The 16,703-nt window shown below is 37.4% G+C and overlaps 1 protein-coding gene across 5 annotated transcripts in view; it reads left to right on the top strand.

Moving 5' to 3' along the window:
* Positions 1-16,703, top strand: part of USP32 (ubiquitin specific peptidase 32) — a 248,004-nt gene that overhangs the window by 122,252 nt on the left and 109,049 nt on the right. For all 5 annotated transcript variants that reach the window (XR_012514504.1, XR_012514506.1, XR_012514505.1 and 2 more), the window contains exons 7-11: positions 2,337-2,444; positions 4,785-4,900; positions 5,473-5,535; positions 12,581-12,664; positions 15,353-15,414. Coding sequence is in view for 2 of the 5 variants with exons in the window: in XM_039475926.2 (XP_039331860.1) it covers positions 2,337-2,444; positions 4,785-4,900; positions 5,473-5,535; positions 12,581-12,664; positions 15,353-15,414 (433 nt within the window). In the remaining 3 variants the exon portion in view is untranslated. The remainder of the gene's footprint in view (positions 1-2,336; positions 2,445-4,784; positions 4,901-5,472; positions 5,536-12,580; positions 12,665-15,352; positions 15,415-16,703) is intronic.

The following is a 16,703-nucleotide window of genomic DNA, read 5'->3' as shown; positions in this document are numbered from 1 at the left end:
CTGAGTGACCGTCTTCTTATATGTTTTCAGGTTTCTTCTAAATAGTGTAATGGATTGGGGAAAAACGAATGGGAATTAACATTATAGTTTTGAGCTTGATATTCTACCTGTTAATAAGCTTGCATAAATTAGTGTAGCTCTCTGCAGGTGAGGATGCTCATGTATAATATTATTTGACCAAGTCAGTGGTTGTGATACTATGTTTCAGTAAGGTGCCTTAGTAGCTGCTGCCTGGAGTCACATGGTGGCCACTGAATGGGCAGAGCTCCATGTTTTCACACAGGACCTCATCTCTTCCTCCAGTAGGGTGCCTCTGCTTTTTTTCTCTTACATAAGAAGATTCCACTGCTATACCCTCCCCTGCAAAAAAAGATGAAGAAACTACTGGACTAGATTATCTCTGAGGTGCTCTCTAGCTTTAAACTTACTGATGTTACTTTTTTTTTTTTTTTTTTTGAGACGGAGTTTTGCCTTTGTTACCTATGCTGGAGTGCAGTGGTACAGTCTCAGCTCACTGCAACTTCCACCTCCCAGGTTCAAGCAATTCTCCTGCTTCAGCCTCCTGAGTAGCTAGGATTACAGGCACATGCCACCACACCCAGCTAATTTTGTATTTTTAGTAGAGAATGGGTTTCTCCATGTTGGTTAGGCTGGTCTCAAACTCTCGACCTCAGGTGATCCACCTACCTCGGCCTCCCAAAGTGCTGGGATTATAGGCATGAACCCTGCACCCTGCCTGCTGTTACTTTTTTTAAAATAAAGAGTACGAAGAGCAATTGTGAGCACATCATAAAAATCATATTTGGAATATGAATACTTGTATTCCGCTTCCATCTCTGATCTTTTTAAACTTACATTTGGCAAGTCATGTAATCTTCTCTGAGCTTTAGTTTTCTTTTTTTTTTTTTTTTTTTTTGAGACGGAGTTTCGCTCTTGTTACCCAGGCTGGAGTGCAATGGCGCGATCTCGGCTCACCGCAACCTCCGCCTCCTGGGTTCAGGCAATTCTCCTGCCTCAGCCTCCTGAGTAGCTGGGATTACAGGCACGCACCACCATGCCCAGCTTTTTTTTTTTTGTATTTTTAGTAGAGACGGGGTTTCACCATGTTGACCAGGATGGTCTCGATCTCTTGACCTTGTGATCCACCCGCCTCGGCCTCCCAAAGTGCTGGGATTACAGGCTTGAGCCACCGCGCCTGGCCGTGAGCTTTAATTTTCAAATCGCTAAACTGATAACACTGCATTATATTCTTGAAATATACAATTTGGGCCGGGCTCGGTGGCTCAAGCCTGTAATCCCAGCATTTTTGGAGGCCAAGGCAGGTGGATCACGAGGTCAAGAGATCGAGACCATCCTGGTCAACATGGTGAAACCCCATCTCTACTAAAAATACAAAACATTAGCTGGGCATGGTGTCGCATGCCTGTAATCCCAGCTACTCAGGAGGCTGAGGCAGGAGAATTGCCTGAACCCAGGAGGCGGAGGTTGCGGTGAGCCGAGATCGCGCCATTGCACTCCAGCCTGGGTAACAGGAGCAAAACTCTGTCTCAAAAAAAAGAAAAAAGAAATATACAATTTGTATTCTTTACATTTCTAGGGTACTTCAAAAGTACTTGTTAGGGGATCTAGGGCAGATAGGGCTCTGGGTTTCTACCACTTCAACAACAGTGCAGTGCGTTTTTACCTTTTACAATTGGGATTGATGTATCATATCATTTGAAAACAAAATTATTTTATTTCTGTTTTTTATAAAATGTTTGAAAACCACAGCATGAGATGATAAATTCCCTTTGTGAAATTTAAAATATTCATGTATAAAAGATTAAGCAGTACAGACACTGTAGTAGAGAATTTCTTTCTCTCGTGTTGCATGGTAGTGTGTCTTCCTTTGACTCATGAAAGAGCTTTATGGAAGCTTATTAATGATATCATAGTGTATCATTTAATAAGAAGTTCAGATTTTCTTTCTTTTTTCCCGTTTTCTTCTCAGTCTTTCTAAGTAAGGATAATTGTTATAATTTCTGACCTTTTTTTGGTTTTTAATATTTATTTATGTCAAAATTATATAGGCATTTTAGCCATTAAAATTATAAGTAAGATAAATATAGATAGACATAACCAAACACTAAAGGATTATAATGTATTTTCTGCCATGATCACAAGTTTCAGTTATAATTATACCAAGAGAAAAAGAGATACTTCCTGAAACATTAGAAGCTACTAATAAATTTTTTTAAAGTTCAGTTTATTGGAAACAGTCATTCATTTTTTCGTAAACATGTCATTATTAACGTTAGGAAGCTTGGCTGTAATTTATGGTGCCTTCTGTTTTATAGGTTTGTTTAATGCTTTTGATGAAAATCGTGACAATCACATAGATTTTAAGGAGATATCCTGTGGATTATCAGCCTGTTGCAGGGGACCCCTGGCTGAAAGACAAAAATGTAAGTTGTTAAACATTGTGACAAAAATTACAAACTATGTAGAGAGAAAATCAGCTTGTAGCCATGTAAAATTATCTGTGGATTAAGGCTTAAATTTTTATAACTTTGTCAGGTTAGCAAATATTAATCTCATACTGGGGTTTTACTGAGGTCGCTCTAAGGAATCAATCACCTCTTTTTTTTTTTTTTGAGACGGAGTTTTCGCTCTTGTTACCCAGGCTGGAGTGCAATGGCACGATCTTGGCTCACTGCAACCTCTGCCTCCTGGGCTCAGGCAATTCTCCTGCCTCAGCCTCCTGAGTAGTTGGGATTACAGGCACGTGCCATCATGCCCAGCTAATTTTTTGTATTTTTAGTAGAGACGGGGTTTCACTATGTTGACCAGGATGGTCTCGATCTCTTGACCTTGTGATCCACCCACCTTGGCTTCCCAAAGTGCTGGGATTACAGACTTGAGCCACCGCGCCTGGCTTCTTTTTTTTTTTTTTTTTTACTGTGGAATAATTTGGGATCTTTGCTATTAACAATGGGGTTGATTTTCCTGAATAATTTGCAACTCATGATAAATGAATCAGATCAGCTATGATGTAATTGAAAATTTTCAACATTTAGGAAATACTTTCTGGTAGAATTTTGTGTCTTATGTAAATTGAGGCGTAACTCACTTTCCATCACTGGCACAGATTAATATTTCATTGGCAAAATACAGTTTATGGTCAAAACTAATTTTATTAAATACTAAAATGATCTTTTTAGCCTAACTAAAATGTTGTAGCATAATTTGTAAGCATAAGTACATTGCATTATTAAATCTTAACCGTATTTGAAAAAATGCAGTCATTTATATTTAATTGGAACCTAACTCAAATATGTTTACTGGGGTCATTATCTCCACGTTTTTCTAAAATTAATCTTCACAAATGTTGTATATTTTGGGTGTGCTGTTCAGTATTTTTATCTTATTTAGTACTGTTATACTACAATGCACTAAATTGATTAATTATATTATGGAGGTGTATGAAATAGATAATTTTTCAACTAAACATTTAAATTAATTTTTTTATTTCCTGTTGTTAAACTATTTCAAACTGACTTTATTATAGATTGTTTCCATTACAATTTAATGTTAGATAAGGAAACTCAGATCTCTGCCTTTTTTTTTTCTTTTTTCTTTTTTTTTATTTTGGGGGACAGGATCTTGTTCTGTTGCCCAAGCTGGAGTCCAGTGCATTGGTATGATCGTAGCTCACTGTAACCTTGAATCCCTGGGCTCAGTGAATCCTCCCACCTCAGCCTCCCAGGTAGCTGGGACTACAGGCATGCATCACCATGCCTGGCTAATTTTTTTAAATTTTTTAATAGAGAGAGAGTCTTGTTATGTTGCCCAGGCTAGTCTCTAACCTCTGGCTTTAAATGACTCACCCACCTCAGCCTCCCAGAGTGTTGGGGTTATAGACATGAGCCTCCATGCCCAGCTCTGCTTTTCCATTGAAGTTAATTATTCCTCTAAAAAATTTTTTTTAAATGTCTTCGTTTGCTGATAAACTAATAGAAATTAAACTAGAGTGATTCATTGGGAGTCACATAGCAAAGCACTGGTGTTCTAATTCTTAGTTAAAATTGTCGACTGGGCATAGTTGCTCATGCCTGTAATCCCCAGCACTTTGGGAGGCAGAGGCAGGTGGATCACCTGAGGTCAGGAGTTCAAGACGAACCTGGCTAACAGGGCAAAACCCTATCTCTACCAAAAATACAAAAATTACCTGGGTGTAGTGGCATGCACCTGTAATCCTACGTACTTGGGAGGCCGAGGCAGGAGAATTGCTTGAATCCAGGAGGCAGAGGTTTCAGTGAGCCAAGATCATGCCACTGCACTCCAGCCTGGGCGACAGAGTGAGACTTTGTCTAAAGAAACAAACCAAAAAAAAAAAAAACCAACAACAACAAGAAACAACTCTGCAATGATCAATTTTGAATATTAGAAATTAATTTAGGGGCTTGCATTACCTCCTAAAAACTTGTAAGGTGTTGTAATATTTATTGTATAGTGGCTTGGCCCTTTTGTTATAGTTTGTAAGGAATTTAGTTTTAGATTTGGCTGAAGGTAGGGTCTTATATCTGAATAATGATTTAGAGAAATAGATTCATGATATTCGGGAAGTCCTACAAGTTCCAAGAACTGTAATGACATAATATAGTTTATTACAGATAAGAACTGTTCCAGAATACATATACTTGCTTAAAAAAACAAAGTAATTATATAAGGGCAACTTCTAGTGAAATATATTATACCTCAGAATACAAAAATAATTTTCCTCCATAAGAGTTTCTTTTCATTAGTTTGCTTCAAGGTATTTGATGTTGACCGTGATGGAGTTCTCTCCAGGGTTGAACTGAGAGACATGGTGGTTGCACTTTTAGAAGTCTGGAAGGACAACCGCACTGATGATATTCCTGTAAGTTCTGATTGTGTATGTCTTGTTGCATATTAACTTCCAACAGGAAAATGGAGGGAATTATTTTCATAAAAAGGAGAAAATAATTTGTTACTGCTTTTAGTTACTAATGTTATGCTACTCAAAATATTTATAGCTGAAGATGCAAAATGGGGAAGAGAGTTTGAGTTAAAAAATCTTTGTTGTTTTTTTCTTTTTTCTTTTTTCTTTTTAAGAAAGAGACTTAAAAATTCTTAAACTGAACTACATAAAATCAGAATGAAACCATAGGAAAATTACCTTAATTTTTAAAGCAAATATGAGAATCTGTCTATGATAATTATAAAAATACTTGAGCAAGGCTGGGCACAATAGCTCTCACCTGTACTCCCAGGACTTTGGGAGGCCAGGGCGGGAAGATTGCTTTAGCCCAGAGTTTGAGATAAGCCTGGGCAACATAACGAGACCCCATCTCTACAAGAAAAACAAGGCAAAACTTGCTCAATATACAGTAAACTTTAGCCACTGAATAACAAAATTAAAAGTATATCCACTCACTCTTTTCTAATTACTCCTTTGGGTTGTTTTTAAAGGAATTACATATGGATCTCTCTGACATTGTAGAGGGCATATTGAATGCACATGACACCACAAAGGTGAGTCTAGGTAAAATTAATTCATTTTTTTCTAAAAATATGATGTACTCTGTTTGGGATATATAGCTTATATACATGCTTGAATCTCTTTTCATCCTCCCAACCAAGTACTTATCTGGCCCTGTGGGTAAAACACCTCCAAGTTATCTCTAAAGAGAGCCGTTCCATCTTTAAGCAACTCTGAAGGGTAATATACTGTATATGAAAACATTTATTATAAGCCTGTGCTAGGCATTTTATAAGAATTACGTAGACACAGCCCTTGACAACTATAGCCTGTCATCTGTGTTTCTTCCCTTTGACTAAGTTATGGTAAGGCTAACTTATATTGAGCAAAAGAAGTCGAACGAAAAAATATATACTGTATGATTCCATTTATATGAAGTTGAAGAATACAGAAGCAAAACTAAGAAATAGTGGTAGAAGTTGATTAGTGATTTCAAGGCTGTGCAGATTTATTGGGAACAACCGTAAGGATATCTGAGATGATGGGAATGTTTTTTCTATTAATCTGGTGGTACATATATTCTTTTTTTTTTTTTTTTTTTTTTGGGACAGAGTCTTGCTCTGTTGCCCAGGCTGGAGTGCGTTGGCGGGATCTCAGCTCATTGCAACCTCCACCTCCCGGCTTCAAGCGATTTTCTCACTTCAGCCTCCAAAGTAGCTGGGACTGCAGGTGTGTGCCACCATGCCAGCTATTTTTTTTTTTTTTTCGTATTTTTGTACAGATCAGGTTTTGCTATGTTGGGCAGGCTGATTTTAAACCCCTGGCCTCCAGTGACCTTCACTCCTTGGCCTCCCAAAGCACTGGAATTACAGGCATGAGCCACCACGCTTGGCCAGTACATCTATTCTTTAAAAAAGTTTCTTATTTTGGAGACAGGATCTTTCTTGCTCTCTTGTCCAGACTGGAATGCAGTGGTGGGATCTCGGCTCACTGCAGCCTTAACCTTCTGGGCTAAAGCAATCCTCCCACCTCAGCCTTGCAAGTAGCTAAGACTAGGTGTGTACCACCACGCCCAGCTATTTTTTTTTTTTTTTTTTTTTGTAGAGACCAAGTCTCACCATGTTGCCCAGCCTGGTTGCAAACTCCTGGGCGCAAGCAGTCCTGCTTCAGCCTCCCAGAGTGCTGGGATTATAGTCAGGAGCCACTGTGCTGGCCTAAAAAAATTGTTTTAATCGTTGTGATAAGGACCTCTCCTGTGTCCTTTAGTGGCAGCCAGAATGAGCATATAATAGTGAAAATAAACATGTACTTTATAAAGAAAAAATCCTTGGCCTATTTAGTTTGGTAACATTTATTAGTAATGTTATCATAATAGATTTACTCCTATAGCTTGCATTACTGTGATGTCTGTATGACCCTGTGAAATGAAAAATAAATTACCTGTATGAGACACATTTGCATACATTTGAGTCTTTCTACTGAAACATTGACATGTACCAAGTAGCAGATTGGCAGGATCTATACCACGATGGTGTTACTGAATAGAAGTTTACAATAAATAAAGAACATCAATTTTGTTTTTCTTTCTTCAATCACAGTTTCAGAAGAAATTGTCATGACCCTATTAACTGGTTCTTAATAGAAACAAATAATAGAAATGAGTTTCAGACGAGAGCTTTGACAATTCAGTCCCCTTTGTCCAGTCTCTGCCAGAAACTAAAGTATCGACCTCTCTTTGACGTGTATGAGAACAAAAACTGGGAAAATTTTCTGTTAGAAAATTCCTTATATAGAAATAAAATGTTGGACACCTTTTTTTCTGAGTGTTTCGTTAAGTATGCAGGTATTTTTGCTGTCAGCTTTTATGTAAGGTGGAGTTTCTACCTCTTGTTCTGCTGTGAACATTAAATAAGATCATTTAGTGTAACCATGATAATCAAATAGTGATAGTAGACTGGGCATGGTGGTTTATGCCTGTAATCCCAGTAATCCCAGCACTTTGGGAGGCCAAGGTGCATGGATTACCTGAGGTCAGGAGTTCAAGACCAGCCTGGCTAACATGGCAAAACCATGTTTCTACTAAAAATACAAAAATTAGGTGTGATGGCACACATCTGTAATCCCAGCTACTGGGAGGCTGAGGCAGGAGAATCACTTGAGCCCCGCAGGTAGAGGCTACAGTGAGCCAAGATCGTGTTACTGCACTCCAGCCTGGGCAACCGAGTGAGACTCTATCTCAAAAAAAAAAAAAAAAAAATAGTGACAGTTTAGGATAGAACTTGGATTTTTTAACCAGGCCTATTAATCATATTCACTGGTGACTAGATTGTACCAATATTACTCATTCTTTTTCTGACTGTCATCTCTTCTCTGTCTTATCTAATTAATCTATTGACTATTTGATGATACTCTATAGTGGCTCAAGATATATAAATGTTACCCTTGGAGAGTTTGTAGTCTACAGGTAAAGATAGACAAGTGTGATCAGGGCTATGTTAGAAGTTGAGGCTGGGCATGGTGGCTCTCATCTGTAATCCCAGCACTGGAAGGCTGAGGCAGGAGGATCACTTGAGCCCAGGAGTTCTCAGCCAGCCTGGGCAACAGAACAAGACCCTATCTCTACCAAAAAAAAAATCTAGTCAGGCATAGTAGCACATGCTTATAGTTCCAGCTATAAAGGAGGCTGAGGCAGGAGGATCATTTGAACCTGGGAGGTCAAGGCTGCAGTGAGCCATGATTACACCACTGCACTGAGTGACAGAGTGAGACCTTGTCTCAAAAAAAAAAAAAAAAAAAAAGTTTAGCTCAGGGTATCATGGTGGGAATGATAGAAAAGGAACCATGTAAATTGAACTTTGAAAGTCTAGAAGATTTCTGCTGGGATGCAACACTTTAATAATTAGTTAATTGTGTTTAACAGAAGTAAAAAGTTGAAAGGCGAGTCCTAAAAGAGGTAACAACTAGGGGTAGAATAGAAGACATTATTACTTTATAGGACTGTACAGTAAAACATCCTGTATAGTCCTAGAACTGCAATGACAGATTCATATACTGGAGGCTGTGGGCCTGGATTGGGGCCGTATCTTGAAGGACCTTGAGTACAAAACTCAGGAGTTGAACTGTATACCAAACTATGGAGAAACCTCCAAAAAATTAAGTAGAACAGAGCAAGTGATCAGCTGACACTGTTTTGAAAATCAGGGCCACATTTAAATGGAGGACAATTACAAATAAGTCATATAGGCTGAGCATGGTGGCTCACGCCTGTAGTCCCAGCACTTTGGGAGGCCATGGTGGGCGGATCACCTGAAGTCAGGAATTTGAGACCAGCCTGGCAAACATGGCAAAACCCTGTATTTACTACAAATACAAAAATTAGCCAGGTGTGGTGGCAGGCGCCTGTAATTCCAGCTACTTGGGAGACTGAGGCAGGAGAATTGCTTGAACATGGGAGGCGGAGGTTGCAGTGAGCCAAGATCGTACCACTGCATTCCACCCAGTGTTTTTTATTCTATGGGAAGGACCTGGATACTCGAGAATACAAATCTGTGAGGAATAATAAGTTGATTAATGTTGACTTGCCCAATCCAGATTCACCTACTACCGTAAGTGTGAATTCAAACCCTTTGTTCACCAATTTCTTGTATACTTGATTTGGGAGAGTGGCAGATCTTACATAGATTGAGGTTCTTCTGTTGCCATGTAGCTAGTGTTGATGTTCCTCTCTTCACAGCAACAGTTATCCCACTGGACAATTTAGACATTCCAGCTAACCTGACATGTATATCTTTGGGACATGGGAGGAAACTGGAGTACCTGTAGAAAATCCATGCAGACGTGGAAAGAATGTGCAAACTCCACACAGACAGTGACCCCTGCTGGGAATCCATTTTTTCCCTCATCAACATTATAACAAAATGATGTTGCATGAAACATTATTCAGGGACCTCTGTTGTACTGATTTGGGTGGAAAAAAAAAAAAACCAAAAGCAGAAACCTCTTCATAGCATTTCCTCTATTATAAGTGAACAGGACAATTTTTGAAAAGTGATCATGATGAAGATTCTGTGATTCAGTGTTAGTCATAATCTAGTGATTTGCCTACCCCTCTCCCTGCTTTCTACTTTTCAAATGTGAACTTGTTTGAAAAAACAAAAATGAGGAGTTTTTGTTTTTCTTCCTTTCCCTTTAGCTTATTTCTCTACCTGGATTTGGAGGATTTTCTTTATTTTCTTTTTTTTCCCAAAGAGATGGCATCTTGCTATATTGCCCAGGCTGGACTCATGCTCCTGGGCTCAAGAGATCCTCTTACCTCAGCCTCTGGAGTAGCTGGGACTACAGGACATGCCATCATGCCCAGCGATTTTCTTAACTGTTAAATCCCTCCCATTTCTGTCATTTGATTATAAGACAGTTGATCTATACACTTCAGTGATTCTGCAAATCAACATTTTTTTCTCTTTAGAAAACATTGTGAATATATATATTTTTCTTGTTAATAGTGCAGACCGTCACCAATATATTTGAGGCATAAAAGGAAGTGAGGACAAATAATGTTACTAGAACGTCTTTATTGATTTAGTTATCTAACTCTTTTAAAGAAAATGGACAATATTTCTTACTGTGTTGATAAAATTCACCTATACTTAGTGAATTTTACCAACCATACATGATTAAACCATATATGTTGGCATTACCACAAACTGTAAAATTTTGCTATTGAATGCATTTAGGGAAACATGCAAGAATGAGCTTAACTAGTTTACCTTCTGTATTATAGGGAAGTTGGGAAAGTAAAGAGGAAGAAATTGCTTTTCTGTTTTAGTCAACATTTAGGTCAGTATTAACATAGCTGAACAAAAGTCATATCAAGAAGGCCAATAGTTATAATCAGGTTGATTTAAAATCTTACGTATCATATGTAATGAAAAGAGAATATGTCAGTATCATTAAATAATAAAAGCTAAAAACATACATATGTTGAACACATGAAGTAACAACGGTTATATATTTGAGTGATAAGAAAAATATATGTATAGCCATGTGAGGTGGCTCACACCTGTAATCCCAGCACTTTGAGAGGCCGAGGCAGGTAGATCACAAGGTCAGGAGTTCAAGACTCCTGACCTGTAATCCCAGCCACTCATAACCTTACTCAGCTTGGCCAATGGTGAAACCCTGTCTCTATTAAAAATACAAAAAATTAGCTGGACATGGTGGTGGATGCCTGTAATCCCAGCTACTCAGGAGGCTGAGGCAGTGAATTACTTGAACCCAGGAGGCAGAGGTTGCTGTGAGTTGAGATCGTGCCACTGCACTCCAGCCTGGATGACAGGGTGAAACTCCCATCTCAAAAAAAAAAAAAAAAAAGGAAAAAAAAAGAAAAGAAAAATATATGTATATGTAATTTTTGGTACACATTGACATGAAAAAAATGTTGCTTTACTCAATTTATAAAAGTAATATTATATTGTAATTTGGGAAATATAATGTAGGTACTCATTTTGATATATATATATATATATTAAGCTTCTTCAAATATTTAAGAATTCTGTTAGTGTTGCCAGATATTTCTAAGATCTTAGAAAATGGTTTGGATGAAAGAGCATGATGCAGAGAGTCTGCTTTTTGTTTTGTTTTGTTTTGAGACAGAGTCTTGCTCTGTCACCAGGCATCAGGCTGGAGTGCAGTGGCGCAATCTCGGCTTACTGTAACCTCTGCCTCCCGGGTTCAAGCAATTCTCCTACCTCAGCCTCCCGATTAGCTGGGACTACAGATGCACGCCACCATGCCCAGCTATTTTTTTTTTTTTTTTTTTTTTTTTTTTGTATTTTTAGTGGAGACAGGGTTTCACCATGTTGGCCAGGATGGTCTCGATCTCTTGACCTCGTGGTCCGCCTGCCTCGGCCTCCTAAAGTGTTGGGATTACAGGTGTGAGCCACCGAGCCCAGCCGAGAGTCTGCTTTTTCTTTTCAAAATTAATAAATAGTGACCAGGTGTGGTGACTCACACCTGTTATCCCAGCACTTTGGGAGGCTGAGGCTGGAGGATTGCTTGTGGCCAGGAGTTTGAGACCAGCCTGGCCAACATAGTGAGACTCTGTCTCTACAAAAAAATTGGAAAAACTTAGCTGGTTGTAATGATGTGCACTGGCAGTCCCAGCTACTAAGTGAGGCTAGGATAGAAGGAGCCCAGGAGTTTGAAGCTGCAGTGAGCCATGATCTGTGCCCCAACCTGGGCCACAGAATGAGACTCCCAACTCAAAAAAAAAAATTTTTTTTTTGTCTGGGCACAGTAGTTAGGTATGGTGGCATAGTCCCAGCTACTTAGGAGGCTGAGGTGGGAGGATTGCTTGCGCCTGGGAGGTCAAGGCTGCATTGATCCATGATTGTGCCACTACATTCCAGCCTGGGCAGTTGAGCCAGATCTTGTCCCAATTATTATTATTTTTTTTTTGAGATGGAGTTTTGCTCTTGTCACGCAGGCTGTAGTGCAATGGTGCAATCTTGGCTCACTGCAACCTCCACCTCCTGGGTTCAAGTGATTCTCCTGCCTCAGCCTCCCCAGTAGCTGGGATTATAGGTGCCTGCCACCATGCCTAGATACCTTTTGTATTTTTGGTAGACACAGGCTTTTGCCATATAGGTCAGGCCAGTCTCAAACTTTTGACCTCAAATAATACACCTGCCTCAGCCTCCCAAAGTGCTGGGATTACAGGTGTGAGCCACGCCAGGCCTCAAATTTTTTTTTGTAAATATTTCATTTTGTTTACCCATGAACTTTTGTGGTTTTTCCATACGTAAGCCTTGAAGCAGGTATAATGTAAATTATTTCCCAGGTCTGATTAGAGAAAGATTATCAGGATAATTTGCTTTGCTACTTTGACTGCTTAAACAGAATTACAAGTGGCATTTGTATAAGTTTTGTCACTTTTTAATCTATACTAGCTGGCTTACTTTCCAGATAAACACATAGCAGCTACTGTAAATTACTGTTTTGCTTTCAGAAACATGACTAATAAAAGTTTAATAAATGAGATTTAAGTCATATGCTATTTTTAAAATGAGGATTTTCTTAACATGATTATCTCTGTTTCAGATGGGCCATCTTACTCTGGAAGACTATCAAATCTGGAGTGTGAAAAATGTTCTTGCCAATGAATTTTTGAACCTCCTCTTCCAGGTATGTTTAAGGTAAATGACAGCAACAGAGGGTAGTAGTACCAGTATTTCTACATCTTTTTCATCATATAGTAGCCAGAGTTGTTGTATCTAGGCTGCAAAACCAAACATTATTAAAAAACAGAACTATACATTACCCATCTGAAAGATGGGTGCTTGCTGAAGTTTCTCAAAGTCGTCGCAGAAAATGGGATGTAGATATAGTGGGATGTAGATATAACTTGTTATAGAGCAGTACATAGGCATTTAGAGAATAATATAAATTGCAAAAACCATCGTAATTTGCTAGTTTCTTCATTATTGTCTTTTTTAAAGGCCTTCTGTGTAATAAGTCTGACCAGAAGAATTTTTTTTAGATAAATAAATAAATGGCCTTTCTAATAAAGACAGTATGCACAGAAAGATGAATCATAAGGAAGTAACTTTTCTTTTCTCTCTTTCTTCTTCTTGTTTTTTTGAGATAACATCTCCCTCTGTTGTGCAGGCTGGAGTGCTGTGGCACGAGCATGGCCCACTGTAGCCCTGACTTCTCAGGCTCAGGTGATTCACCTCCCAAGTAGCTGGGACTACAGGCATGCACCACCATGCCTGGCTAATTTTTGTATTTTTTGTAGAGACAGGTCTTGCTATGTTGCCCAGGCTGGTATTGAATTCCTGGGCTCAAGCAGTTCTCCTGTCTCAGCCTTCCAAAGTGCTGGGATTACAGGAATGAACCATCACACCCAGCCCAAGTTTTTCAAAGTACGCAGTCTCTCTGGTTAGTAGATCATTAAAGGTATGAGGCTGTTTCCTAATTTTATCCTTTAGAAGGTCCAAGAAACATTAAAGTGAAAAGGAAAGCTACCAGAAGTGAACACTAAGTCATAGAGCTTGACAGATTTTTAACTATTGTCCTAGTTAAAGTCTCTTGCTCTGATTTTTAAAGGTAATTCATATTTTCCCATTTTTATAGTTGTTCATAAATATTTAAGTTGATTTAATAGTGGTTATTTTAGTTTCTTTTTATTTTATTTTCCTGTCTTTATAAAAGCAACCCCTGTGAAGGTCAGAATGGTTTAGTAAGTTTATGTGTGTCGTGACCTACCATGTTAAATAAAGAATAACTTGTCTGCAGCACAGCTGTGTTGGAATGAATGGAAATTGGTCTCTTCCTGAGAGCTAATGACTAAGTTTTATGTATTTAAAACATATAAAACCTGATAAGCCTGTATTATCCATTTAAATCAATTATTTGCTTTATTACGAGTTCTAATTTTAGCATAGATTCAAGTTGATGGCTTTATAAAATATATGTGAAAATAATATAAATCACTACTGTCAACACAAGAGTAGTAAATGGGTCAACTATTTTTATCTATTTATTAATTTTGATATAGAGTCTTGCTCTGTCGCCCAGGCTGGAGTGCTGTGGTGCGATCTGGGCTTATTGCAACCTCTATCTCCCAGGTTCAAGTGATTCTCCTGCCTCAGCCTCCAGGTAGCTGGGATTACAGGCACGTGCCACCGTGCCCAGCTAATTTTTGTATTTTTAGTAGAGATGGGGTTTCACCACGTTGGCCAGGCTGGTCTTCAACTCCTGACCTCAAGTGATCCACCTGCCTCAGCCTCCCAAAGTGCTAGGATTACAGATATGAGCCACCGTGCCTGGTCTGGTCAACTATTTTTATCTCATTTAAAATAATATCTTCAATAGTGAGTTCTGTAGGCTTTTTAAAATTATTATTATTAAACTATTGTTACTTTTTAAAGTAACAATCTCATATTCAGTGTACGAACTTTTTATACAAACAGTACACAAACATATTCAATGTACTGCTCATGTACAATTTTCAGTTCATGTACTGTTCATACACAGACATATTCAGTGTACTTTTATATTCAGTGTACGAACATTTTGGTCACTTAAGTTTGTGTCTGAGTCATCTTGTAGCTCTCAGAGAGTATAGCATTTTGACTTTTGGTATTGCCTTTCATATTTTGTCATTCTTATCAAGGACTTGGAATGGCACTGTTTTTGTGACTCTAATTTATGAATAAATACATACTTTAGATTTGCTTATGTGTGTGTTTCCAACATTTTATGCTGAAAAGCTGAATTTTTTTTTTTTTTTTCAGGAAACGCTCATAATCTACTCAACACCTAAATTGTATTACATTTTACAATATGTGCTTTGTCACATTTTTGGTTATGCTCATATGTACAATTAATATATGCAGTTAATATATGAGTAAGCAGGCAGTTAATGCTAAATTGTTTTTATTTTCTATCTGTGTTTTAAAATTGATAGAATCAGCTTGTTAGATTAGTGATACAGTATTGAATTATGCTTTTATTTGCCAAAATCTCACACATGGCTGAGTGCTTTGGCTATTTAAAATCAGTAGAATTATTCTGAAATCTATTCCTGAGGTAATAATCTTCTCCTTTCCCTTTTTCTTCCTTACCTTTCTCTTCCCTTCTTACCTAGTGATTTGAAAGTTAGCCTCCATTGGAAGGGCTTGTTTAAAAAAAGCAAACAAAACCCCAAAACCACAAGGCTAAAGTTAAAATTTGCTCAAGTGAATCATTGATAATTCATGAGTTGAAAGCTGTTGCTAATTCAGTTTCCCATTTAGAAAGTGGGTCTCAAGCAGAGAATGTGAAATATTATGTAGTTAATAAACTTTGATTTACCATTTTTTTCCCTAGGTGTGTCACATAGTTCTGGGGCTAAGACCAGCTACTCCAGAAGAAGAAGGACAAATTATTAGGTAAATTTGTAGTTTCAATCTGTGTGTTTTTCATTATATAGTTGAAATTTCAAATACTTGAGATATATTGGTTACTGAGGAACAGCATGTCCCATTTTAATGTAATCATTAAATAGTTCTCTAAGATAGTTACATACTGAAATATTTTTGTTAAAGTACCTTCCTAGGTAAGAGAAGTCCCTTATCTTCTCTAGTATCTAGGAAGTTACTTTAATAAAAATATTTCAATATGTAACTATTTTTGGTACTGTAGTTTAATTAAGAAATCAAATTCTATTTAACATTAAAATTGCACTAAATACTAAATTTGATTTTTTAAAATAAAAGGTAGCCAGTTTTCTTTAGTACAAAAATACTTTGTTTATTGTTGGAAAAATTGGAAAATAGAGCTAAACAAAAAGAAGCAAAGAAAGATTTTATAGATAATTGCTGTAGACATTGTTAATATTCATATAAACATATGCCCACAATGATATGTGTAAAATTTATATAAAAGAGAATATTCTGAAATACTTATTTTATTCCCTGCTCCTGTTTTCACTCTAGATCATATAAAATAATACTTTTTTATATTGGAATAGAGCCTTCTTTGAATATAATTTTAAATGATTGGCCAGGAGCCCTGTTTATCCTCTATTATTCTTTTTAATATAAGCATATTGAACCAATTTTGTTAAGAAAGTCTCTATGTCTTGGCTTAAGGATAAATTATTTAACATTAAATATTCTGGTTATATTTAAAAAACAAAGGTATGCATATTTTATAGCTATATATCAGTTTTTAATAACTTGAGTGTCTTTCATTGTTTTGTGGTATTGCTATTATGCTGCACATTTCTGTAGATAGTTTCAGAAATAGGACTGAATTTCTAGTAAACTTTGCTTTTGAAATAAATTCTCATTAGGTACCTTGTCACTTGACTTTTTCTTAAAAGTATTGTGCATACAAACTTTTCAGTAGTTTCTTCTAGCTTGGGTTTCTGGATAGACAGGAGTTTACTGAAATAGAGTTGTCTGGAATACCTGATAACAGGATTACATATTCAGCATTTAAACAGGGCGTGGCAATTAAGATATAGATTAAAGTAGTAGATATATTTTCCAAGTTTGTAAATGACAAGTTTTAAAAATGGTTCTTTCTTTCTTTTTCTTTTCTTTTTTTTTTTTGTAAGTGAAAGCAAGTTTATTAAGAAAGTAAAGGGGCCAGGTATAGTGGCTCACACCTGTAATCCCAGCACTTTGGAAAGCCAAGGCAGGTGGATTGTTTGAGCTCAGGAGTTCGAGAACAG

The sequence above is a fragment of the Saimiri boliviensis genome, chromosome 17 (assembly GCF_048565385.1).
Source record: "Saimiri boliviensis isolate mSaiBol1 chromosome 17, mSaiBol1.pri, whole genome shotgun sequence".
In the NCBI taxonomy this organism is placed as follows: domain Eukaryota; kingdom Metazoa; phylum Chordata; class Mammalia; order Primates; family Cebidae; genus Saimiri; species Saimiri boliviensis.
This window is presented reverse-complemented; position numbering and strand designations above follow the sequence as displayed.